We start from the raw sequence: 27318 nt of genomic DNA on the forward strand, positions 1-27318 counted from the left end.
GGCACATGCCTGGGTTGCAAGCCAGGTCCCCGGCTTGGGGTGTGAGAGGTAACAGATCATCGATCAATGTATCTATCACACATTGATATTTCTGTCCCTCTCTATTTCCCTCCCTTCCCCCCTCTCTAAAAGTAAATAAATAAAATCTTTAACAAATGTTTTCAAGATTTATCTGGGTGGTGAGATACATACTTTTTTGTATTTAAAAATAAAACCTAATGTTATTTTTTCAAAATAAAGACTGTTTCTAACCCAAAACATCAAATATACAAATTCATTTCTATATATTCTCAGTGAGTGGTTAAAGAAGGAACAACTCTCCAAGAGTAGCAATGTGACGTTAGCAGAGGGTCCCAGGTTTTCCGATCCATCTACCTGTCTTGTCCAAGTGCAGGAAGAATGTGGTTCAAGAGCAGCCCCAGCATTTTAAAAGATATCCACAGGCCTGCAGCCGTGGTCAGCCCCGAAGTGGTTAATCTTCCTGACGGAGGAGCACAGCACTTAAAACATGAGTTACTTAAAATTCAGCTTAGGTTTATGGTGATTTAGAATTTGTTTAATTAGTATTTAGAACTGCACATTGTTTATAGCTATTGGTATTTCAATAGATGCTTAAATGTTTGAACATTTAAAGTTTAATAAGCCTTAGTTATTTGAAGAAAAACATTGATGTAATTAAATTTTCAATTACTCAGTTGTTTTGTAGGGGTCCATGCAATTAATAAAAGCTAAGACATTTAATGACACTCATTTAAAAACCTAGTCAACCACTTAATTAATTAACTAACACTTATAATAGGTATTTTTAAATATAAAAATTTCACATAGGCAGTCACAAGTTTTGAAAAGTATGTATAATGATACATGAGCATAAATGCAAGTAACTTTGTTTCAGGATTAAATGTGTGTACACATGAAAGTGTGGATCAATTATGACTTTCCCAATACCATTCCTATGCATTGATACCAATTACTGTTTGTTTTAATTGTGTGGTCAAATTGAAAACATTGAAGCAATTGTTCCTCGGAGCTTCGTTGCCCTTAGCACATTCTAGAGCATTTTACATGCAAGTTGGAAAAAAGAAAGTAGCGGGGGTTTTTCAGATTGAATATACTCTTATTTTAATTAAACACTAAATTTAAGGTGGAATAGGAGAGAATTCCCCATTCCCAGATCTTGGCTATGCAAAGATCAGCAGTAGCATCTGTATTCCACAGGAGCTTATGATACACATCCCTCCTCTGCCCGCCACCTCCCCGGAACTACTGGATCAGAATCTGAATTTTCAGAACATCCCAGTGTTTAGTATGCGCATAAAAGACTGAGAAGCGCTGTTAAAGCACGATCAGTTTCCCAGTCAGAAATAAAAGTTGCCAGTCTACTTGGGTGGGGGTGGGAACCAAAAAGGAAAAAGCCCATCATGATTTCCGAAGATGAAGGTGGTGTGGTGATCTCTACACATGGCATAAAGCAGGGGCACTTTATCAAGTTTGGGAAGCAGGCTGACCAAAAAAGGCAAATTGAGGTCCTACAGAACAAGAACTTAAGGAGCAGAGAAAGGGAGGCTCATCAAATAGGCCAAAAAGTAAAGTAGAACACTAGGAGACTGTAGTATGAAAACCAAGAGAGAAGGCATTGCATAAGGATAATTAAGTGTTGAGCCCTGGCTGGTGTGGCTCAGTGGGTGGAACACTGGCCTGTGAACTGAAAAGTCACCAGTTCAGTTCCTGGTGAGGGCATGTGGCTGGGTTGTGTGGGCCAGGTAACCGATTGATGATTCTCTCCCTCTCTTTCTCCTTACCTTCCCCTCTCTCTAAAAACAAAAATCAGTGTTGATACTTCCATTTATGGATATGTGAGAACACCAGCAGCAAGATGTGTTTTGTTTACTTACTAGGTCATAAGTTTATTATAAAAGAATACGATTCAGGAAAAGCCAGAGAGAAGCGATACATAGGGTAAGGCCAGAAAGGATGTGTATAAGAAAAAAATTAATGGAACTGGGAAGCCTCTCGTGAGCTTCACCATAGGGAGAGGAGTTTCACAGTTCCTTCAGAAAGTTTAGGAAGGAAGTGGCATCAAGTATATAAAAAACTAAGTCTGAATTCTGATTTGAGCAATTAGGTGGATGGTGGTTTCACACTCTCAGATGGAGGAATAATGAAAAGGAAAGGTATAAGTTTTAGACAGGAAGGTTAAAAGTTAAAAGACAGCAAGTACGGCCCTTGCTGGTGTGGCTCAGTAGACTGAGTGCCAGCCTGAGAAACAAAAGGTTGCTGGTTTGATTCCCAGTCAGGGCACGTGTCTCATTTACGGGCCAGGTCCCCAGTTGGGGGCATGTGAGAGGCAACCAACTGTTTCTCTTGCACATCGATGTTTCTCTCCCTAACTTTCTCTCTTCCTTACCCTCTCTCTGAAAATAAATAAATAAAATCTTCAAAAAAATAAATTAAATCTTTAAGTTAGGTATTGAACAAATTAAGATGCAGATACTTGAGATATCCTACTAGATTTGCCAGGTAATCAACTGATTCACTGTCCTCTCTGTATCCTCTGTATCCCATCTGGGACAGCACATGGGTTTGGGGCTCAGCAACTAAGTCCATCCTAGAGTCAGTTTGGGGAATTCTTGGCATATAGATAGCATTGAAAGTCATGAAAATGCATGAGACCATTTAGGGAAGTGGTTTTCAAACCTGGGCTGTGTGTTTACAGTGCAACTTTCAAGACCCCGTCCCAAAGTGTTTCTGATTCAGTAAGTCCGAGTGAGGTCCAGGGAGCCAGCCTAAGAGGTTCTGATGCTCAGTTAGAATGGGCTTAAGTACAATCCAAAACTGAGGAAGTAGCGGCAGAAAACATAGCCAACCCTCTCCTGAGGTTGAAGAGAGAGAGGTTGTTATTGTTGCTGGGGAGGAGAAGGATGTGAGATCAAACGGAATGTGATATTTTTTGTATTATTAGTTTTAGGTTTTTGTGTGTTTTCTAGCTGGGAAACACTAGACCAGTGGTTTATAACACTGGCTACACGTTGTAATCACCTGCTGAGCTTTCAAAAACAAAAACCACAATCAATGCACAGGTTCCATCCCAAACCAGTAAATCAGAATCTCTGGAGGTGGGGCCCAGATAGCAGAAATATTTTTTACTTTAATTTAATTTACTCTATCCTTACCTACCCCCGCGCCCCCCCCCCCCCCGCAAGCATTGATTTTCTTCTCCAGTGCCTGGCATAGCGTATGTCCTCAGTTCACATTCGTTGCTGTAACAAGTATTGCTGGCTAGTTAGCAGATGATACAGACAAAAGGAAACCACTGTACATGTTGTGAACTTCATACAATCTTCGTGTGAAAAAGAGTACAGTCCAATTACCTTACTTTCAAATGGGGGAACTGAAGCCCGAAAGGGGAATTCCTAAAGTCCCTCGGACTTGGTAGTGGCGAATCAGCACCAGAACCCAGTACCCCAACTCGTAAGTCACACTGTCCAGCCTTTCAACAACCTGCATTTTGACCACTCCCCAAACCCACTCACCTATCAAGATTCAGCTTGTCTACATGACCTCCCCCGCGACACCCCATTTCGTCAGTCACAAACCAACTGTGCCTTGTCTTTCATCAAACCCGTTGGCACTCCCAAACCTGCCTCTGTCCCAGACTCAGCAGCACCTTGTGATAACCGCAAGCCCGGCCCCCGGACTTTACCAATGAGACCTAGAGGCCGCCTTGCGCTTGCGCCACTCTGGCGGTGGACTCTGTCACCATAGCAACCGAGGACACACATCGGCCAGCAGCAACAAGGGGAGAGGAGTTCCTGATGAGAGTTATTTTTTTAATGTGCTTTCCTTACCGCTTCCCGTGCCTGGTGCGTGACTTTTAGGGTCTGGTAAGAAAGCTCCATCAGACACTGTGTTAGGGCCGGAGAGAAGGGAGAAGAGAAGCCACTTGCTGATCGACCGGTAAGTACGCCCAAGAAAGGCAGCTCGGGGAAACTTGACGCTTAACTAGCCCGCCCCCTTCAGGATTGGCCAGAGCCTGGACAAATTAGCCAATCCTTGGGCACAGATGGATTCTTTGTCCTGCCGATCAATATTAAAATTAGCATGTCTAATCCAGAGCGTTTGCACGACACTGACCAATCAAGAGACCTAGGGGGGATGATTGGCAGGACTTGGGGGGGGGGTTGCAATTGTTTAGGTTCTCTTAATTCTATCTCTAAAATGCAAATTAATTCCGGTTTATGTGCCATAGAATTTGTTATTGATTTCGGCAGTTGTTGAGGCCTTAATAATCCAATGCTTATATTCCCAAGACTGTACTTTTGACATCTCTTCTCTAGGCCTCCCTTTCCTGCCCCATTATGGTAAAGGTTTGAGGTTCCTGCTTTACTTTGAAATTGCCTATACGTGGTCCATTTAGGCTGAAAAATGCTGTGGACTTGTTGTTGTTGTTGTTGTTGTTGTTAGGAGTATTCTGGGATGCAGACTGTGCATCAAATCTTCCCTTCTCCTCCAATTCCTTCTACATCAGACCTACTCTCATTAGAAGTGGGCAAGTATGGACTTTACATTTTTCTCTGCTCCATTTTCCTCATATATTAACCACTCTGTCTTCAATGGCTTTCCCTTCTGCCTCTCTTGCTGTGTATCCTACCCTAAACCATTCCTTCTTCATTATCTTCAGCCTTCATTGCCCATTCTTTCCCCTCAGTATACAAAAATATTCAGGTCTTCTCAATCTAAAAAAAAAAGCTCTCATAATTGTTGAGTTGAATCTCCTCTCTCCCACTCACTTCAAGCTTTCCAAAAGGACTAGCTCTCCTGCCTTCACTCACTTCCCATTCCTTATTCTGCCCGTACTCCTTTGAAGCTGTTCTTGCTAAAGTCACCGATAACTTCCTAATTAGGGAATCCAATTATAGATTTTTTTCACTCTTTATCTTATTTAAACTTAGCACCATTTGAAATGTTGACCATTCTCTTATTAGTAATAATAGCTATAATTTATTAAACACCTATAGCACCAGATAATGTACTATGTGATTTATGTGATTATCTAACGTAATCCTAACACCCCATGAAGAAGCTATTAATACTCCCAGTTTACAGTTGTAAAAACAGACTCATTCTATTGCTAATGTGATTTTCAGAAAGTTAAAAACATGACTGATATGAATGGATATATGTTGATGATTTTACCTAACTCACTAAGGGAGCCAGTGAGATGGCAAAGCTGGTTTCAAGAACATTTTTGAGGAACCGGGTATTTATAGGCATTTTAAGGAAACAATGTTAAAATAAAATTGCTAGGTTAGATACAAAACTGGTTAAAATTCTACGGGGCAATCAAACCATACTTGTGAAATTTTCTTTTGTGATGGACATAGATACATTTCTCTACTTTTGGCCATTTACATTTAATTTTAATGAATTAAATTAAATTAAGGTAAAAACCCAGGTCCTCAGTCAGACTAGCCATATTTCAAGTATTCAATTGTCTCCTGTAGCTAGTGGCTGATACACTGGAGAACACAGCTACAGAACATCTCTATCATCAGAGAGAGTCCTACTGCATAGCTCTAGTCCCCTTAACCGTTGCTCACGCATAACAGTGAAAGGACATGTTGTGTACTCTGTTTTGCCTTATTTGCAAATTTAATATAATTTTTTTCTGAAGACTGTCCTTCACATGACCGCTGACGTTCAAACTTTTCTAACCAAGACTCACATTAAGGAACAATTTTTGGTCAACTAATATTTGACAGGGGAGCCAAGAATACTGTCTTTAATGTGTTGTTGGAAAACTGGTTATTCACATGCAGAAGAATGAGATTGGACCCCTCTCTTACATTACTCACAAAAATGTTTTTAAAGATTTTTTATTTATTTATTTTTAGAGAGGGAAGGGAGGGAGAAAGAGAGAGAGAGAGAAACATTAATGTGTGGTTGCTGTGGGCCGTGGCCTGCAACCCAGGCATGTGCCCTGACTGGGAATCGAACCTGCGACACTTTGATTCACAGCCCGAGCTCAATCCATTGAGCTATACCAGCCAGGATCACTCACAAAAATTAACTTGAAATGGATTAAGGACTTAAATGTAAGACCTGAAACTGAAAAATTCATAGAAGAAAACATAGGGAAAAAGCTCAATAGTCTTGACAATGATTTTTTTTTAATATGGCACCAAAAACAGAAGCAACAAAAGCTAAAAACCAGTAAGTGGAACTACGTCCAATGAAAAAGCTTCTGCACAAAAAAAGAAATGATCAACGAAATGAAAAGACAACTTACAGAATGGAAGAAAATATTTGCAAACCATCTTTCTGATAAAGGGCTAGTATCCAAAATATTGAAGGAATTCCTATGTGTTAAATCCAATTTTAAAATGGGCAGAGGACTTGAATAGACATTTTTCCAGGGAAGGCATACGAATGGCCAAGAAGTACATGAAAAGCTACTCAGCATCACTAATCATAAGGTAAATGTGAATCAAAACCACAAGATGTCACCTCACACCTGTTGGGATGGCTATTACTGAGAAGACAAGAGAAAACAAGTGTGGATGAGGGAACCCTTGTGTAACTATTGGTAAGCATGAAGATTAGTGCAGCCACCGTGGAATTTTCTTGAAATAAGGTAAAAATAGAACTACCATATCATTCTGCAATTCCATTTCTGGAAATATATCAGAAAGAAGAAAAATCATTGTTTCAAAGAGGAATCTGCACCCCCACTTTCAAAGCTGCATTATTTGTAATAGCCAAGGCATGGAAACAGCCTGAGAGTACAAATGATTATGGAACTACGTTTTTAAAGTGCTAAAAGAAAAAAATATCATCAACTTAGAATTCTATATCCAGTGAAAATACTCTTCAGAAATTAAGGTGACTTTAAGAGGGCGACGGCTAGGAGTTAGGAGGTCAGAAAGAGGCTACGGAAGTCACCTGGATGAGAAATAATAGGATGGGGACAATGAGGACTGAGACAGGAGACTCTCAGATGAGATCTTTAGGGATCACCTGACCACTGAGTTACTCCTAGAGTTAGTTTTCTAGAAGAGAGATCTTATCACACTACTACCTGCAGAACCCTGTGTTGTGGCCCAGAACATCTAAATTCCTTGTCTTCACGTGTATGTCCCTCCCAATTTCATCTCACCTGGTCTTAAAATTAGTCTTAATTAAAGCCAACACTTTAAAAAGAAAAAAAACAAAAGCAAAAGCATGAGCTTTTCATTTAAGAAAGGAACTCTATTTTTCTCACTGAAATTCTCTGCCAGCAGAAGGGGCTAGGGCAGGGTTCCTCAAACCTGGCGCTATTGACATTTTAGGCTAGATAATTCTCTGTTGTAGGGAAACTGCATTCTAGGATATTTAGTGGCATCCCTGCCCTCTCCACTAGCTACCAGAAAATAACCAAATTGTGACAACCAAAAATGACTCCAGACATTGCCAAATGCTAAATGTCCCACAAGGAGTAAAACTGCCCCTAAATTAAAACCACTTTTTAATAATGATAAAAAAAGCCCACCATGCTTATTTAGTTTGACATACCCTTTGATCTTAAGAGAAACATGTCAAGCCCTGGCTGGTGTTGCTCAGAGGACTGAGTGAGGGCCTGTGAATGGAAAGGTCACTGGGTCAATTTGCAGTCAGAGCACATGCCTGGGTTGCCAGCCAGGTCCCCAGCTGGGGATGTGTGAGAGGCCACGGGTCAATGTATCTCTCATGCATTGATGTTTCTCTCCCTCTCTTTCCCTCTCCCTTCCCCTCTCTGTAAAAGTAAGTAAAATCTTTTTTTTTTAGATTTTATTTATTTATCTTTTAGAGAGGGAAGGGAGGGAGAAAGAGAGAGAGAGAGGAAACATCAATGTGCGGTTGCTGGGGGCTGTGGCCTGCAACCCAGGCATGTGCCCTGACTGGGAATCGAACCTGCGACACTTTGGTTCGCAGCCCGTGCTCAATCCACTGAGCTATGCCAGCCAGGGGTAGTAAAATCTTTTTTAAAAAAAGAGTCCTGGCTGGTGTGGCTCAGTGGTTGAGTGCCAGCCTATGAACCAAGAGGTCGCTGGTTCAATTCCCAGGCAGGGCACATGCCTGGGTTGTAGTCCACATCTCCAGCTGGGGGCATGCAAGAGGCAACCGATCAATGTATCTCTCCCACATCGATGTTTGTTTCCCTCTCTTTCTCCCTCCCTCCCCCAGCTAAAGAGAAAGATGTCAAAAGAAAACTAGGACATATACATAAGCATACATGCCCACCCCCAAACCAGATAACATCATCATCATCATCATCATCATTATCATCATCATCATCGTGGAGGCAAAATTCCACTAAACAGGTAAATTTATCTTTACTCTGGAAGGTATCTCCAAGTCCTCTTCCTCTCAAGGCCACTTGGGTTTTCAGATTAGCAGCTCTTCCTAACCAGCCCCTGAGCCTTGTTTTTTCTTTTCCATGCTCTTTAACATGGGTGTGTTTTTCAGCATGTCAGACAAGATTGCGAAGTGGATCTCACTGCCGTGGACGTACAGCTGTTCCAGCTGTACCGCTCTGCATCTCTGTGATGGACTGCGACGTTTGACATCTGGCAGTTCCTGTTGTCCGTTTCATGAGCTTCCCACCACACACCTTGCAGTTCCTGTTGTCTGTTTCATGAGCCTCCCATCATACACCTGGCTGGTGTTCATCTCACATTCACGAAGTGGCCCCTTTGCTGGTGCTGTGGGGACTCCAGGGACTGAAGGCATGAGGTGAGCAAAGGCAGGCTTGGTGCTTCCAGAATGGATTTTTAAACTGTATCAACTTATTGTTTGCCAAACTATTCATTCCAAAAAAAAAAAAAAAACCCTTATTAATTCCTACAGAGAAAGCAAAATCTCCCCTCTAAGAATTTTTATTCGCCCTCTTTTCGTAAAACACATTATAATTTCTTAATGCTTGAGTTTTAGATCATCGTTTAAATCATTAGCAAAGTACTGAAACTGCATCTGCCGTGAACACTAATGATGCTTCCAAGCTTACCACTGTTTCTCAAGGCACATTATTTTCCAAGGTATTGAAAAACAGAGCCCAAACTTGGAGAGAACAAGTTATTCCACTTTTTTTTTCTCCTACAGCAAGGATGTTTTAGACAGTGAATTCTAAGTGTTTTTTAGTCATAAACTTTTTGTTTACTGATTACTCTCTTCAAATTATACATTAATCCACTAGTCCTTATCCCTTTCTCTCTGATAGCTCCTCCCTAAGTAAACCTTCTGGAATGCTGTATTCACAACGTTACTTAAATGTCAACCACCTTCACCCTGACCACTGTGGTTTAGTATATTGAGTGCTGGCCTGCCAGTGAAAAGGTCACCGTTTCCATTCCCAGTCAGGGCACATGCCTGGCTTGTGGGCCAGGTCCCCAGCTGGGGGCATTCAAGAGGCACCTGACTGGTGTATCTGCCACACGTTGATGCTTCTCTCCCTGTCTTTCTCCCTCCCTGCCCCTCTCTCTAAAAATAAATAAATAAAACCTTTAAAACAAAATTGTCAACCATCTTTCGCAGAGCTGTTCGAGGCATGCAAGAGTGAGGGGGAGTTTTTGAGAATGACCAGGAATGTGCCTGCCTTACTGCAAACCCCAGGGCAGTCAACGATAAGTCATCTCTAAATATATATTGTAAAACCCCCCTTTCTATGTTCCTAAAAAATGTATCTTGTCATTCTTTAACAACTGCCAACTCCGTCACTGGAAAAAGTTTAAATCTCAATGGGAAGAGAAAGAGTTTTAATCATACAGACATTCCGTCTTGGTATAAATCTCTCTCTGCCAACAATTGTTGATACGTAAGAATAGCCTTCTTTGGAGTTGATCCAAAAACAAGTGAAATCTGGTTTTTGCCCCATCACTGTTTTCAGTGTCAGTTTCTAATTCACCAGAAATGGTATCAAAATGTTTGCACTGCCTTCCTAACTTCATCTCCCCAACAGTCCTCTTACTGCCCTTCCTTGCAGCCACACATAGCAGTTCAGAGCCCCTTTAAGAGTTAGCCAGGCCAGGACTGGAATCGTGACTGCTCTGTGACTTTAGGAAAGGTATTGGGCCTAATTAGGCCTTGTCTTCTCACCTGTAAAATGGAAACAGTGACACATCTCACATTGTTGCATGGGAAAGACTATCTTAGGTTTCCTTGATGAGGGGATTGTTTGCTTTTTTTTTATTTTAGGAGAATGAATAGTCAACAAAACAGAAATCTATCCATATTAATTTAAAACTGAAGGAAGTGGATTTTATATCCTTCAAAGATAGTTGGTAGCTTGTGTCATTCAGCCAAGGAAACATTGAACAGCAAGGTTCAGGCAGGACAGTGCCCGTGCAGCAGCTTCAAGGACCTCTGCAGCTGCCCCTTCACTCAAAAACGGCCTGCCTTTAACGTGACTCATCTTCAAACTTCCTTGGCCTGCCCATCTTGCAGCACGAATTCTCAAAACACAGAATCTAACTGCTTCCCCCTGGCTAACAGATGTGCTTTCCTCAGCCAGCATTCCAACCAAATCCAATCAGTTACGTCTAGGGAGGAGGCTCCCATGACACAAATAGGATTGTGGGGACTCCGAGCAGAGCAGGGCAGACACACCGCCCCCAAAAGTATATGGTTGCAGTGCTTAGAGACGCCTGGACGTAAAGAGCACTTAAGTGTGTCTTAGCTATTGTTATTGTTGATAGAGTACTGTGAATTTTCAACCTCCATATATTTTATTACACCATTTTTTTAACCACTGAAATGTTATTCCTCCCTTTTTGTTTTGTTTTGTTTTTGTTTTTGTTTTTTTTTTTAGAGAGAGAGAGGGGCAGAGAGGGAGGAAAAGAATAAGAGAAGCATTGATGTGTAAGAGAAACATCCACCGGTAACCAGTTGCCTCTCATACGCCCCCAACCAGGACCTGGCCAGCACCCAGGCTTGTGCCCTGGCCGGGGAATGGAACTGGCAACCTTTCGTTTCTCAGGCAGGTGCTCAGTCCACTGAGCCACACCAGCCCTTTTGAACGAAAATGAAATTATTCACTTATTCATTCAGAAAATATTTATTTCATATTTAATGTGAGTCAAACAATGTTCTTGGCAGTGGGGACATAGTAGAGAACAGGTCCTGCTTCCTTGGGACTTATATTCTAGTGAGGGCTGGGGACTGCAGGAGTAACTTCTCATATACCATAAAGTAATATAATTTGAGGCAGTGAGAAATTCCAAAGGAAAGCAATCAGTATGAGGAGATAAGTAATGATGGTGTGGGGAAGAAGAAGGGCTAAATATGGGCAATAAAACAAGGGCCTGTGGACTGTGATAAGGAATTTGATTTTGATTTTGATATTTTTAAAGATTTTATTTATTTATTTTTAGAGAGAGGGGAAGGGAGGGAGAAAGAGAGGGAGAGAAACATCAATGTGTGGTTGCCTCTCAGGCGCCCCCTACTGGGGACTTGGTCCACAACCCAGGCATGTGCCCTGACTGGGAATTAAACCAGTGACCCTTTGGTTCACAGGCTGGTGCTCACTCCACTGAGCCATACCAGCCAGGGCTGATTTTTATTTTTAGAATGATGTAAACCCATTGAAAGGTTTTGAGTGGGTGGGTGGTGAGGTCAAATTTATATTTATAAGATATCATTCTGACTGTTTCATAGAGAATAGTTGCAGTGGAACAAGATAGAAAGCAAGAAAATAAAGCTAGAGACTACTGCAGTCAGCCAGCACAATGATGGCAGTAGCGATGAAGTAGAGAAGAATGATCATATTTAGGATGTATTTGGTGTTTTATTATGAAATCTTTCAAACACACAAATACAGAGAATAATAAATTGGTATAGCCAATTTCTGATGCTGTCATAACGCAGCATCTTGCCATGTTTGCATCAGATTTTTTTTGAAGAAAGGAAACTTTATAAACATATAAATATAGTCAGGTCCTCCAGAATAGCCCACAGGTCCCACTTCTTTCTCCTCAGAGGTAGCCCTGTTCTGCTTTTCATATTCATCATTCACAGGTGTTTTTGAACTTCCATCACATACATATATACCCATAAAGGTACAGCATTATTTTAGAGTTTTGAAAAATTTATACAAAGGGTGTATACATTTTTTCAACTTGATTTTTTTCAGATAACATTGATTTGGGGATTTGTCCATGTTTTTATACATAGCTCTAGCTTATTCGTTTTTTTCTTATTCTATACATAGCATTCTTTTGCAGGCACATACCACAATGCATATATCCACTCTCTTCTTGATGGACAACATAAGTTGTCCAAACAATGATGTAATAAATATCCCCATACATAACTTGTAATGCACGTGTACATGAATGAGGGTTTCTCTGGGTTAGTGTTTCTTAACCTTTTTCAGGTCATAACACATGAAGAAAATGATAAAATGTTTGTGGCATGTTAATAAACTGGAGGGGATTTACAAACAGCTCTGCAGCTTGTTGGAAAAGCTCACCATAAATTATAAGAAAAAAATGGGACACTAAAGTACTAAGATAAATAAAAACTATTAAATCTGTATAAAACTTCCAAATACAACATGTCAAAAGTTTTAGTGAAAAGCTTGAGAGCACTTCTACAGATGTTTGAAACAGCTATACTTCTTAATTAAGACATTTTAATGACAATGTCTTCAAATTCTTTGGATACAATTAACAAGAAATTTTACGTTTACAATTGTTCAAAAGTTGAAGTTTCTTTTTAAAATCTAATATCCATTCCTTTTCTGTCATTAAAAATATAATTTTTAAATTAAAAAACGATTTTATGTATTTATTTTAAGAGAAGGGAAGGGAGGAAGAGAGGGAAAGAAACATCGATGTGTGGTTGCCTCTCATGCGCCTCCTACTGGGGACCTGGCTCACAACCCAGGCATGTGCCCTGACTGGGAATCGAATGGGCAGCCCTATGGTTTTCAGGCTGGCACTCAATCCACCAAGCCACAGAAGCCAGTGCTAGAAGGGCAGTTCTTAATTCTCCAAAATATGGTGATTTTTAAAAAGTTACTTATTATTGATTTTTAGCTTAATTGTGCACAGAATATAGTTGATACAATTTCAGCCCTTTAAAATTTGTTGAAACTCAACAAAAAAACAACAAACAACTGATTAGAAATTGGGTAGAAGATTTAAATAGAGATTTTTCTAAAGAATATATACAAATCCAAATAACCACATGAAAAGATGTTCAGCATCCCTAGTCATTAAGGAAATGCAAATCAAAACCATGAGATATCACCTAGCACCCAAACAGGACAGCTACAATTAAAACCAGAAAATACTGAGTGTTGATGAGGATGTGAAGTAATTGAAAGCCTTGTGCACTGCTAGTGGGACTGTGAAACAATGCAGTCACTTTGGAAAACACTATGGCAGTTCCTCAAAAAATTAAAAACAGAATCATCATATGATCCAACAATTCCATTTCTGGATATATATCCCAAAGAATTGAAAGCAGTGTCTTGAAGAGATATCTGTACACCTGTGTCCATGGTAGCATTATTCACAGTAGCTAAAAGTGGGAAGCAACCTGCTATGGACTGACTGTCTGTGCCCCTTCCAGACTTGAACGTTGAAGCCCTAAATATCCAGTGTGATGGCATTTGGAGATGGGGTATTTGGGATGTAATTGTGTTTAGCTGAGGTCATGAGGGTAGAAGCCCTGTCACGGCATTAATGTCCTTTTAAGAAGATGAGACGAGAGCTCCCTTTCTTCACCATGTTAAGATACAAGAAAGTGGCCTTCTGCAAATGAGGAAGCAGGCCCCCAGCAGATACCAAATCTGCTGGCATCTTGATCTTGGACTCCCCAACCTCCAGAACTGCAAGAAATAAGTATCTGTTGTTTAAGCCACTCAGTCTGTTATTGTAGTAGTCCAAACTAATTAATACATCATTTCAATGTTCAATGACAGATAAATGAATAACAAGTATGCTATGTACATACAATGGAATACTATTCAGCCTTAAAAAGGAAGAGAATTCCATCACATTCTACAACATGAATGAACTTTGAAGACATTATGCTAATGGAAATGAACCTTTACTAGGGTAATGAACTATATGAGGTACGTAGTCAAATGCATGGTTGCCAGGGCCTGGGAAAGGGAAAGAACAGGATATTATTGATTAATGACTAAAATTTCAGTTGTGATGGATCTGCAACAATGTGATTATACTTAATGCCACTGAACTATACAGTTAAAAATAAGTAGGGTGGGCCCTGACCAGTGTGGATCAGTTGGTTGGAGCATCGTCCTGTAAACTGAAAGGCGGTTGGTTCAATTTCCATTCCCAGTCAGGGCAGATGCATAGGTTGTGGATTTGGTCCCCACCTGGGGCAGGTGCGAGAGGCAACGGACTCTCAATGTTTCTCTCTCATGTGATTGTTTCTCTTCCTCTCTCTCTCCTCCTTTTCCCTCTCTCTAAAATCAATAAGCATGTCCTTGGGTGAGAATAAAAAAAATAATTAAGATGGCAAAGATGGTAATGATAAGATGATTTTGTTATGTGTATTTCATCACAATCTTAAAATTTGTTGAGACTTGTGCTGTTGTCAGTGTATTTTCAATTTTTTGTAAATGTTCCACATGTGCCTGAAATAACACATTTTCTGCACATTATTTACATTCATTGGGTCAAGTTTGTTAATTATGTCGTTCTAAAACTCTGTACGGATCTTTATTTTTTGTTTGCCTTTTATATCAATTACTGAGATAAGTGTGGTAAAATGCTCCCCTATATTTGTCAATTTCATTTCTCATTGTAGTTCTGCATGACACATTTAGGCCATGTCATTTGGTGTATACATATTTTAAATTGCTTTATTTTACTGGTAAATTTAACTCAGAAAAGTTCCCAAGTATGGCATCCTCATCAGATATTTATATAGTTCATTTTTATTTCTGTTCCAAAGGCAATTTACTAATCAGAGGTCATTTTTATCTATTATGTTTCCAGGTGAAAAGAGCTAAAAAGTTAACTGAAGTTCAAGTTCTCATGCAGAATGGGGAAAGGTTTTGTTACCCTTTACCAATGGTACTTTTTATTAGTCTGGAAAATCTCGAACTTTATCCTTTCACATATTACTTCTACCTTATTCTGTTTCTTTCCTGTTTTGTGAAGACTCCAATTAAACATTTATTACACCTTTTCAACATTATCTTCTATCTCTCAAATGTATGTCTCTAATATTTTCTTATATATTTTCCATCTTTTTGTTTTTCCATGTGTCATTCTGAATAGCCTTCTAACATATGTTCTGGTTATTAATTCTTGCTTAAATAGTGTGCAATGTGCTATTAAACTTATCAATTGAGTTCTTAAACTTCTCAATTCTAGAGTTTCTATTAGATTATTTTTTCAAAAATTTTTGGAAATTTTTTAATGTAAGCATGTTTTTAAAAAAATTTTTAAGTGTATTTTGTTGATTATGCTATTACAGGTGTCCCACTTTTTCCTGCTTTGCCCCCCTCCACCTTGTACCCCCCTTCTGTCCAGCAGTCCTCCCACTTAGTTCATGTCCATGGGCTGTATGTGTAGGTTCTTTGGCTTCTCCATTTCCTAAACCATTCTTAACATCTGTCTGTCTGTTTTATTCCTACCAATTATGCTTCTTAATCTCTGCACCATTTCCCCCATTCTCTCCCTTCCCCCTCCCAGCTGGTAAACCTCCAAATGATCTCCATACCTATGATTCTGTTCCTGTTCTTGTTGTTTGCTTAGTTTGTGTGTTTTTTTAAATTTTTGTTTATTTTAATTTTTAAAAATATATTTTATTGATTATGCTATTACAGTTGTCCCATTTCCCCTCTTTATTCCCCTCCACCCTGTACGCCCCCTCCCACCCACATTCCCCCCCTTTAGTTCATGTCCATGGGTCATACATATAAGTTCTTTGGCTTCTACATTTCCTATACTACTCTTACCCTCCCCTGTGTATTTTCTACCTACCATTTATGCTACTTATTCTCTGTACCTTTTCCCCCTCTCTTCTCCTCCCACTCCCCTGATGATAACCCTCTGTGTGATCTCCATTTCTGTGGTTCTGTTCCTGTTCTGTTTAGTTAGTTTGTTTTTGTTTTAGGTGTGGTTGTTAATAACGGTGAGTTTGCTGTCATTTTACTGTTCATATTTTTAATCTTCTTTTTCCTAGATAAATCCCTTTAATATTTTGTATAATAAGGGCTTGGTGATGATGAACTCCTTTAAATTGACCTTATCTGGGAAGCACTTTATCTGCTTTTCCATTCTAAACAAAAGCTTTGCTGGACAGAGTAATTTTGGATGTAGGTCCTTGCCTTTCAGGACTTGGAATGCTTCTTTCCAGCCCCTCCTTGCCTGCAAGGTTGCTTTTGGGAAATCAGCTGACAGTCTTATGAGAATTTCTTTGTAGGTAACTGTCTCCTTTCCTCATGCTGCTTCTAAGATTCTCTCCTTATCTTTAATCTTGGGTAATGTAATTATGATGTGCCTTGGTGTGTTCCTCCTTGGATCCAACTTCTTTGGGACCCTCTGAGCTTCCTGGACTTCCTGGAAGTCTCTTTCCTTTGCCAGATTGGGGAAGCTCTTCATTATTTGTTTAAATAAGTTTTCTTTCTTTTTTTATTTGCTTTGCTTTTTTATCTTTTTATTTTTTATTTTTATTTAATTGTTGTTCAAGTACAGTTTTCTGTCTTTTATTCCCATCCCAGCCAACCCCCCCAGCAGCCCTCCCCATCTCCCTCCCATTTCCACCCCCCCCTAGTTTTTGTCCATGTGTCCTTTATACTTGTTCCTGTGAACCCTTCCCCTTTTCCCCTGAAATTCCCTCCCCTCTCCCTTCTGGTCAGCCTGTTTTCTTTTTTTTTTATAATTTTTTAAAAGATTTTATTTATTTATTTATTTTAGAGAGGGAAGGGAGGGGGAGAGAGAGAGAGAGAGAGAGAGAGAGAGAGAGAGAGAGAGAGAGAGGGAAACATCAATGTGCGGTTGCTGGGGGTTATGGCCTGCAACCCAGGAATGTACCCTGGCTGGGAATCGAACCTGGGACACTTTGGTTCCCAGCCCGTGCTCAATCCACTGAGCTATGCCAGCCAGGGCCTCTGTTTTCTATTTCAGTGTCTTTGGTTATATTTTGCTTGTTTGCTTTTTTTTGTTGTTTAAATAAGTTTTCAATTTGTTGCTCTTCTTCTTCTCCTTCTGGTACTCCTATGATTCGGATGTCGGAACGTTTAAAGATGTCCTGGAGGTTCCTAAGCCTCTCCTCATTTTTTTGAGTTCTTGTTTCTTCATTCTTTTCTGGTTGAATGTTTCTTTCTTCCTTCTGGTCCACACCAATCATTGATATGAGTCCCAGTTTCCATCCCATCTCTGTTGGTTCCCTGTACATTTCCCTGTATTTCACTTAGCATAGCCTTCATTTTTCATCTAATTTGAGACCATATTCAACCAATTCTGTGAGCATACTGATTACCAGTGTTTTGAACTGTGCATCTGAAAGGTTGGCTATCTCTTCATCACTTAGTTATATTTTTCCTGGAGTTTTGATCTGTTCTTTCCTTTGGGTCTTTTGTTTGTTTGTTTGTTTGTTTGTTTCAGTGCACCTGTTATGTAGTAAGGGGCGGAGCCTTAGGTGTTCACAGGGCGGAGCAAACCACTTTGTTGTGATGCTGTATGTGGGGGAGGGGGTTTGAGAGGGAACAGTGTCACTTGCTCCACTCTCTGCCCAATTTCAGTCGCTTTCCACATTACCCACAAGCAAATTGGGTCCTTCTGATGCTGATTCCTGGGTGGGTGGGTTTGTGTACATTCTAGGACCATGTGGGTCTCTCCAATGAACTCTCCTGTGAGGCTAGGAGTTTCTCCTGTTGCTGCCTCAACCCCCACAGGTGTTTTCAATAGGAGGTTTGAGGCTTTATTTCCCCACGCTGGGACCCTGGGTTTCGAGGTCTGTCTTGCTCTCCAGTTGTTCCTCCCGGTTTATTTTCACACGAATGTGGGATCACCCAGTTCACTAGCCACTGTCTTGCCAGGTCCTCCAGCTGCCGCCTTGACGAGAGTCCTCTCCATCTGGCTGCCTGTTTCTGCCCCTCCTACTGGTCTGGATGGATATTTCTTCTTTAACTCCTTGGTTGTTGGACTTCCATACAGTTTGATTTCCTGTCAGTTCTGGTTATTTTTTGTTTTTAAGTTGTTGTTGCCTTTCTTTTGGTTGTGCCAGGAGGCAGAGTGTGTCTACCTATGCCTCCATCTTGGCCAGAAGTCTAGTGTAAGCATGTTTTTTTGCAGTATTTTTCTGATTTCTGACTTCATGCTGGTTGTTTTATTTGGAAAATTATCTGCAGGATAATGTGAGGTTGGGAGTGATGATACCTTCCTCTGGAGAGAGTTTTTGTTTGACTCTGCCCAGTGCCTGTGGAGTGCCCCTCTAGGACCTGTTCACTCAGTATTTAAGGCTTGAAGTTTCCTGATTACTGTAAAACCTGATTGCAATTTGTAGAAGTGCTGGTTTACTTCTGGTTTGTCTTTACCCTATGGGGTCTTATATTAAATATGGGGAGTATTTATTAGACTTTCCATCTTCTTTGGCACTAGATTTAGATTTACTCCTCTCTTGCTCATCAATTCTTCAGAAATCATAGTTGAGTTTACAGATTTTACTTTTGTATTGTCAGCTGCCTTCAGGACAGATGTTTGGTTTAACTACCTGGAAGACTGCCTTCTAAGATTTGGCTAGATAAGTCTTTATATTAGGTATTTGCTTCTGTTTTTCTAAATCCAGATTTTTTTTCAGTTATTCTCAGTGAGTTAGACCAAATTACTGAGTTGCTTAATATGTATGCTAGCATTGCTGGGGTAAGATCTGTTTATAAATTAGAGAGAAAAACTAATTTTTGTCTGGGTTTAACATGAAAGTTATAGTAGCATTTTAAAATAATAAGAGAATGTTCCTTCATTTTTTAATTCTTTGTAGTATTAAAAATTAGGTCATTGGTTGTTCTGGTGGGAGGTTTGACTCGGAAGGAGCAGGAGTGAACTTTCTGGAGTATTGGAAGTGTTCTGCATCTTGACAAGCATTTTTCAAAACTAATTGAAGAGTTTACTTAAGATATGAGGATTTTCCCTGGCTGGCGTAGCTCAGTGGATTGAGCACGGGCTGGGAACCAAAGTGTCCCAGGTTCGATTCCCAGCCAGGGTACATTCCTGGGTTGCAGGCCATAACCCCCAGCAACCGCACATTGATGTTTCTCTTTCTCTATCTCCCTCCCTTCCCTCTCTAAAAATAATAAAAAAAAAAAGATATGAGGATTTCACTATATGTAAATTATGCCATAATAAAATTTTATTTAAATATTAAAAATTATTGAATCTAATTGGAATGTATACAGATGTTCATTGTGTGTTCAACGTTTTTTATTTTAAATGATTTTATTTTTTATTTTTAGAGAGAGGGGGAGGGAGGGAGAAAGAAGGGAGGGAAACATCAGTCGGTTGCCTCTTGTACATGCCCCAACCACGGACTGAACCCACAACCCTGGCATGTGCCCTGACCAGGACTTGAACTGACGACCCTTCCCTTTGTGGGAGGGGGCCCAAGCAACTGAGCCACACTGCCTGAGGCCACTTTGAACTTTTCTTTAAAACATTGAAAATTTCAGAATAAAAATTTGGGGACATAAACTTAAAAGTTAAATTTATCAGTTTCCTTGATATTAGTTTCGTTAAAGGTTAAGCCAAACACTGTCAGCAAAGTGTAAAGGAGTGAAGAAATATGATTAAAATAGATGTGTGTTTGGCGAAAGAGGAAAGGTGACTTGAAATTATCTAGGAGGATTGAATTTGGTTACAGGCAGAGAGAAAAATCAGTGGAAAGGAAAAGAGAGATGATGAGTTCAAGGAAAACTGATGGGTTCAGAGGTAGGAAGGGAAAGGATTAATGAGACAGGTGCTTGGAACTAAACTCAATATTCCATGTATGGTCAACTAGGTTGAATACTCTTCTGAACATATTAGGACATATTCCTAGGGTTATATGAGTGCTTCCTAATACCTTTTATGGTGTGTTCAACAGCTATTTAGATAGAATAAAAAATATTATCTATCCCTTTATAAGCTTACAAAGTATACTCATAGACCTTATCTCATTTACCCCTCCAACAACCTGAGATAAGGAATAATCAGTCCTGCTTTATAGATTAGAAAAGTTAGGTTGCAACTTTGCTAAAGTTATACAGCTAACAAGTAAGAAAGCTACTCCTGAGACTTTTAACTCCATTGTAATCAGAGGATGCTTTAATTATAGTACCTTTTTTTTAATTGGAGCAGATTAAGGTGGTGACCCAACCAGATAATTGCCTATAACCTCAATCCATAAAACACATTTTATCATTGAAAATGATATAGAAGAGAAAATAGCACTTAATGGAATTCCCCTGGGGAAACAGTTCTGTGTGTGGCTGGAATGATACTTTGGTGTGCAGCCCGTACTGGTGGGGAGATAACGGTTATGCCACATTATCAGGAGAGTAGATCCTTATAAGTACAGATTTCTTTCTGATGAGCAGGATATGCTACAAACTTAGACCGGGGCTGAACTGTTCAAGACAGTAAAAAAAGAGGCATTCTTTCTATCCTTTACCATCACACATTCCTTTAAAGAAAGAGTGAATCAATATTAAGGAGTATAGTTTAGAGAAGATGCCAAATTAATAATTTGGCCTGGGGAGAAAAGATAGCATCCAGAATTATTTTGGTAGCAAGTCATAGAAAACCCATTTCAAACGATCTAAGAGTAAAGGAAAGGAATTGGTTCAAGAAAACAAAAATAAAATGGGTGTTGAAGTTAATTTTGATTTTTTTGTTGTTGTTGTTATCGATTACTGCCCATGAGATGGGTTGGTCCTCAGGCTGGACCCGTTATTGCATAACAGCTACATCATTCCACATTCTAGAAAGTCTCCTCAACTCTAATCAGTGAATAAATGTCCCACACATTTATTGGCCTACTTGGGGCAAGGGCCTACATTTGATCTAACTGGCAAAGCCTGGAAGTGCCCTGTAGTTGTTGGATTTAAGGTAGAGTTCCTATCTAATCGCCACGGCAAGGAGGACATTAGTTATTACTGGCACAGGCCAATCTGGGGCAGCCTAGAACTCTTTGCAGTCAAACCTATCCAACTGTACAATGAACCCTAAAAACAAGTCTGTGCAGCCTTGCTTCCCCTCGTTTTGTATTAGTTAGTGCTGGTTCCTGCAAGATCCTTGGCCGAAAGGCTTATTGTATTCTATTCATCTATTTCCCCAAAGCTCCTGGCCCACAGTGGCCTTCACTTAATGTCTGTTGAATAATGTTAAACTGTACTGAGGTGTAAACCAAGGCCTAAGGAGAATAAGCTCAGATCAAGTATAAGCCAAGGTAGATCACCAAGTTAAGGGTGTAGAGCCAGAATTAGAGTCTACTCTAGATAATACTGTTCATTCATTGCTTTATTCATCAAACAAATATGAGACCAACCATTTGGCAGCATTTATCAGTCATTACAGTCTAGTGGGTTAAACACTTGTTTAAGATAAAAACTTAATCCCTGGCTGGTGTGGCTCAGTGGATTGAGTACTGGCCTGCAAACCTAAAGGTCACTTTTTTAAGATAAAAACTTAATCCCTGGCTGGTGTGGCTCAGTGGATAGAGTACTGGCCTGCAAACCTAAAGGTCACTTTTTTAAGATAAAAACTTAATCCCTGGCTGGTGTGGCTCAGTGGATTGAGTACTGGCTTGTAAACCTAAAGGCCCCAGTTGGGGCACATGCCTGGTTTGTAGGCCAGGTCCCTGGTTGGGGGCATGCGAGAGGCATCTGACCGATGTTTCTTTGCCTTCCTTCCCCCTTCTTTCCCCTCTCCCTAAAAATAACTAAATAAATCTTTTTTTAAAAAGATAAAACTTAAAAAATATTAATTATATATCTAATAATCACACAGATACCTACATAATTACCATGGAGAAATATTATAAAGGAAAAGTTCAGGTCCTGATGGGGGATTCAAGAGTTGGAAAATTTTAGCTTAGGTAGTAGCTAATAAGCTTAGTAATCAACGCATGTAAAAAGCTATTGTTCCAGGAACTGAAGGTATGATACACCTCGACTCCAGGAGACCATAAACAGTTCTACCTTTGTGCCTCAAGTAATCAAGAAGGTATCTGAGCCATGGTACTCCAGATGAAGACCACCCGCCCAGGACACAGATGACAGAATGCTGGGGTTTTTATCTGATTAACTTTTCCCCAGGAATTCCAAACCCTTCGCCTACACTTTTCTTCTCCTTATAAAAGGGTAGGTTTCAAATGGAATTTAAGATGGTCTGTTAGAATACATAAGCCGCCATCTTCTCAGATCGCCAGCCATCTGAATAAAGCACCCATAAGATTCAATCCGTCTCTGCTTACTGCTTGTGGTAGTGACAGGACAGCACGAACCAACGAATGAGCGGGGTCTTTGGGTTTCAGTCCCTTGAGCAGAGAGAGGGATTTGAATTAAAGCAGAGCATCTGGGTTTAGGAAGGTCTTTCTGAAGAAGTGATACTTAAACTGAGACCTGAAAGATGAGCAGGTGTTTGTGAGGGGAAGGGAAAGAGTGGGAAGTTATTCTGGGCCCAGAAATCAACATTCAGAGGTCTGAAAACCTGGTGGTGGTGGGGGGAGGTGGGCACTGGAGGAACCTGAAAGCAGTGTATTGTCGGTGGAGTGAGGAGTGGGAAGACGCAGCAGGTAGGAACCATATTAATCAGCGACTCGTAAAATATGTTTAGTGTTTTAAAGTCTTTCGTGGGAGAAGTCCGTCCGCCTCTTCAAGGAAATCTGAACCTTGTACTTGGTCCAGCGAATTTTCTGACCAGCTGGAGTCAGCACCTTCTCTCAGCCTTTATCAGTAACTCAGGGATGCTCTCAAGCTTCCTTCCATCTTCTCTGCCCTTGTCACTTCATGCTTTCCTGGTTATTAGATTTCCCTGACCCCTTGACTTTTTATCAGCACCCTTCTGAAGGCTTTTATTTCACTTCTCCCCCAGCATCCCTCACCCCTAAGCCTTCTCAGCTCCACTGTCCATGACACTCAGTCTCCATTCAAAGTCAGAATCAGCCAGGTTAGTATGGAGGATGCGGGTGGAAAAGGGGTGACATACTAAGCCTGACAAACTGGGGGGAGGGGGCCTGGCTTGTGAGCCTTACAAACTCAGAGACTTAAAGCAACCACATAAGATGGTCTGAAATTAAACTTAACTAAAAGGGGAGTCATTGCAGATAGTCCTGTCCTAGGCCGGTATCTTTCTTTGATAAGGTCAATTTTACCTTAACTGACCCTATTTAGTCTTTTTGCATCTACAGTAACATATATTTAGAACGTCAGAGTAATTTCCTTTCTCCAGACCCCTTGAGGACACAATCTCCCATCTTAGCAGGAGACTCAGAAACCCTCATTGTTATTGTTATGTGTTGTTAACTGCTGTCTTGTACCCTCCTATGTAAAAGAAGTGTGTATTCATTTTACTTTTTATCCAATCCCAGAGATTTCCCTGTTTTGCTTTCTCCTGACTTCCTAATCACTCACCAATGGATTTCATGCTACACCCTTCCGCCCTTCCCCTTCCGTCTTATCCTTTGATTCTAAAGTATAAAAACAAGAAACGGGCATCCTCCGGAGCATTTTCTCAGTCCATTGAGATTTTTGATTTCCACGGTTGCCATGAGGCTGAAATAAACTCTTAAGAATTCTTACAGGTCTGGACATTTCTTAGGTCGACAAGGATATTAGCAATCCAGAGGTCCCACCAATCCTGCGTCATTAGATGGTAAGAGCAGCTAACCCAACACCTATATTTAGATTGTTCCGACACAACTACTCTGGGGGGATGGTTTTATTTGCGGCTGCTTCCTCCGTCACAGCCACCAAGGGGAGAGGTACCCTAAGAATATCCCCGAAATGTTTCGCTGAGGAGTTCCGGCCAGTTCTTCCTGTCTGCTGCTCCCTAGGGCCAAGCCCGCCTTCAGGCCCACAGGTAACCGTGTAGTAGGGTGGGCGGTAGGGGTCAGGCCCGGCCCGTGTGGAAGGGTGAGGCGGGAGGCGCCGCGCAGAGCCGAGGAGAGTGGGGCGACAGATCCTGGGGCTGGAAGGCGTCTGGGTGACGGGCAGGCTAAGGGAGACCGGAGAGCGAGAGCCGGAAGACGCGGAGGGAAAGTGGCGGGCTGGGTGGGCGGGGGGGCACCAGGTGGGCGGAGCCGCGATCGGGGGGCGGGGCTTCCATGCGGGTCACGTGACGGGCTGGTGGCGACGGCGGTGGCGGCCGCGGCGGTCTTCAGCGGCGCCCAGTGCAGGATGGTGCTGGCGGCGGCGGCGGTGGCCCTGGTGGCGGCGGCGTCGTTTGGCGCAGCGGGAGGGGTGCTGTGGCGAAAGCGGCGCCCGCGGGCGGTATAAATGGCGGATTTCGAGGAGTTGAGGGTAAGCTGGTGGCGCGGGAATGGAGAGTGGAGGCCGCGGGGAGGGGTGGGGAAGGGGAGGTGGGAACCGCAACGTCGCCCGGGCGCCACCTTCTCAGTACCTCGGGGACCGTTTGCGGAGCCCCGAGTCCCGGCCGTCTCCGGTCTCCGACCAGGCGCCGGGGTCATCGGAGGGGAGAGAGGCTGCGGAGGGCCTGGGCGCGGGGGTGAGCGGCTGGGCAGTCCTGCCAGCTCCGCAACCTGACGCGGGGGCCGGGGCGTCCTCAGGAGGGGGAGGACACGACTTCTCCGTTATTTTAAGGGCCGGGGTGGAAAGCAGAATTTGCTTTTCATTTTCGCGCGGGGGTGTCAGTGTTGATGGGCGATTCAGAAGTCCACATGCTACTCACTTGGTGGGGGACTGTTTTCTGAAACGTGAAGTTGGGTTTAGGAATTCTTTTCTTTCCCCCTTTATTGCTGATGCTCCGGTTAGTCAGAATGTGTCACAAGAAGGGGCCCTTCCACCAGTGCTTTCTCAAAATCTTGGAGAGAAACGTGGTTTTTGGGGGAGCCCTCCTTCAACATTCGGCCTTTAACCTTGATGTTTCTATAATGCCATGGTAAGAAATCCGCAAAGTCCGTGTTGTCATGAGGTTTGTTTGTACACTTGGCTTGCTCTTGAGGAAAAACATATTTCCTCCTAGTCTTAGAACCATATCACCACTTTATTGTTGATGCTTTTGTATAGTAGAGGGCTCAAATGGGGTGTGCTGGGGGTAGAATGGAACGGATATTTTTTCCCCGGGCTGATAACATAAAAAACTGCAATAAACGAGGCGGATACATTTTTTATTGGCTTGCTGACTTGCTGGCGACGTTAACTTGAATACTTAAGGACGGAAACTCCAGTTTTAAAACAAAGTACAGATGATGTGACACTTGAAATTAAGTTAACTGCCAACCTTTTGCTTAACATAGTCGTATGAGTTAGGGTTACTTGAAATAAGAAGGGAAAGAAATCCGGTAAAAGGTTCAGTTTATGTATATTTATTATTATTTTGGCGAGGGATCAAGTCGGGAAATGCTGTTGGCTGGTTACTTGGCTGTTAACGGTGGACATCAGCAAAAGAATGTATTGGTGATTCTGATCTAAAGAGAGATGGTTATAGTTTGCACAATGCCTGCCATTTTCTCTCCTGCTGTTTCAAAAAGAATTAATTCCCAGTAAAGAGAAAAGTACATTAATGAATTTATGCCCTGTACTAGTTTATACAGAGAATGAGGATAGTAGGTAAAAGGTGTTAATAATGATAAAGTATTAGGCGTACTTATACTTACAGCCCCAGGTGTAGCACTTTCCACCTGTGGATATTTTGAGGCACCCAGGCCTGAGCCTCACTTGTGTGAATTCATGCATTAGGTTTAGGATGGGAAGAAAAGGCTGACGTTGAAGTTAAATTTATTTTTACCTGCAGTATTGCCTTTTTGTATATAACAGATACATACAACTTCTAACTTTTTGGTGATGAAAACTTTTCTTAGTCTTAAACTTTTATAAATGTTGGTCAAAGCTCAATAAAAAGAATTTATTTACTGGTATAGAACAGAAGGGATGGTCAGCGCTTAGGTTGGAGTAAAACTAGAAACTGCAAGTGGTTGGAAACCAAAGAAGCTTTTCTCCTCTCTCTTACCCGCCTCTCATTTCTTTTGTGGGTCAGCTTCATCATCTCTTTCTGTAAATCACTTGTCTTTGCTTCTCCCTGCATTTGATCATAGTAGTGGGTTGAGGGAAAGGAAGAGGCGAATTCTGTGTGAAGGGAAATTGTGGGCTGAACAGTCTAAGATGATTATAATAATGTGTCACGTATTAGAAGCTTCTATGGTGCTGGAGAAGAAATTATTCAGTTCATCAGTTGCTTATTTACAGCACTTAAATTGGAAAGAGCTTGTGGATTAACTAGTTGTGAATTAACCTCAGACAGGCTCAAGGATAAGAACTGATGGCTTGGACTTCCGTTTACTGTCACCCTGCTTTCTAGTCTGTAGTAGAGCCAAGCACAGAGGTCGGGGAGAGGCAGAATAGTTGGGGTTCTGAGGTCCCTCATCTGTTTTTCAGTCAGAGTGCCTTTTTTACCCTTGTCTTTCTCCTTGAGTTGCATAATTTTATGCTGGTGTTGCCCTTCAGCTGTCCTTAAAGGAGGCCCCTGCAGCAGTTTAACCTGGTTAATCCACTCTCCCTACTTCTCTCTACTGGAAGTGTAGGGGTACTGGGTGAACTAGTGAAATAAGATTTTTTGTGAAGAATTTCTCTTCCGTATCCTCATGCCCTTTTGTGCATTGAGAGTTTATTATCTCGGTGTGTGTCAAAAGGAGATTGAATGTGTGTAAGTTTCTGGATGTGTTATTTGGGCTAGTTAGTGGAAGAGCCAGTGATTATAACTTTCTTAATAGATACTGGCAAACCAGACACAGAAAATCTTTTATACTGTGACGGTTAAGAAATTTTATGACATATTTTCTGTCCAGAAGGCTTGCAGTATTTAGTTCCTTAAGCCTGGCAGAACTGGCCACCTGGTAGCTTCAGGTGCTGTTGGGTTGCAGATGGAGAATGGGAAGTTAAGAGGGATTTGTGGTTAGAGGTTCTTATTCTTCTTACCCCCCACCCCCCACCCAGCAACTGTTGACAAGAAATAGTCTAATAGATATTAATAGATGCAATAGAATATACCATATGATTCAAGGCTAATAGTGGTATTAAAAGATAAACTGAGGCATTAACGTTTTAGGGATTTATTTGAGCAAAAAATCAGTTTGGATTGGGCGGCACCAAACCAGAAGTGGTTAGGA

The 27318-nt window shown here is 41.3% G+C and overlaps 2 protein-coding genes and 1 long non-coding RNA gene across 10 annotated transcripts in view; 2 read left to right on the top strand and 1 right to left on the bottom strand.

Annotated features, from left to right (window-relative positions):
- Positions 1–3969, bottom strand: part of KATNAL2 (katanin catalytic subunit A1 like 2) — a 62978-nt gene extending 59009 nt beyond the window's left edge. For 2 of the 4 annotated variants that reach the window (XM_036010250.1, XM_036010252.1), the window contains exon 1: positions 3849–3966. In XM_036010250.1, coding sequence (XP_035866143.1) covers positions 3849–3899 — 51 coding nt within the window. In that variant the 5' untranslated portion in view covers positions 3900–3966. Of the gene's footprint in view, positions 1–3561; positions 3647–3848 lie in introns of those variants that run through there. The other 2 variants (XM_028524486.2, XM_036010251.1) reach the window with 2 other exon arrangements.
- On the top strand, positions 3821–22930 carry LOC118496945. Its single transcript, XR_004899499.1, has 3 exons — positions 3821–3957; positions 8485–8751; positions 22109–22930. It is a non-coding gene; the product is annotated as an uncharacterized LOC118496945 (long non-coding RNA).
- A 1380-nt stretch (positions 22931–24310) lies between these two features.
- PIAS2 (protein inhibitor of activated STAT 2) overlaps positions 24311–27318 on the top strand; it is a 76831-nt gene continuing 73823 nt past the window's right edge. For all 5 annotated transcript variants that reach the window (XM_036010244.1, XM_028523768.2, XM_036010247.1 and 2 more), the window contains exon 1: positions 24311–24493. In XM_036010244.1, coding sequence (XP_035866137.1) covers positions 24470–24493 — 24 coding nt within the window. In that variant the 5' untranslated portion in view covers positions 24311–24469. The remainder of the gene's footprint in view (positions 24494–27318) is intronic.

This window comes from Phyllostomus discolor, chromosome 9, assembly GCF_004126475.2.
Source record: "Phyllostomus discolor isolate MPI-MPIP mPhyDis1 chromosome 9, mPhyDis1.pri.v3, whole genome shotgun sequence".
Classification (NCBI taxonomy): Eukaryota; Metazoa; Chordata; class Mammalia; order Chiroptera; family Phyllostomidae; genus Phyllostomus; species Phyllostomus discolor.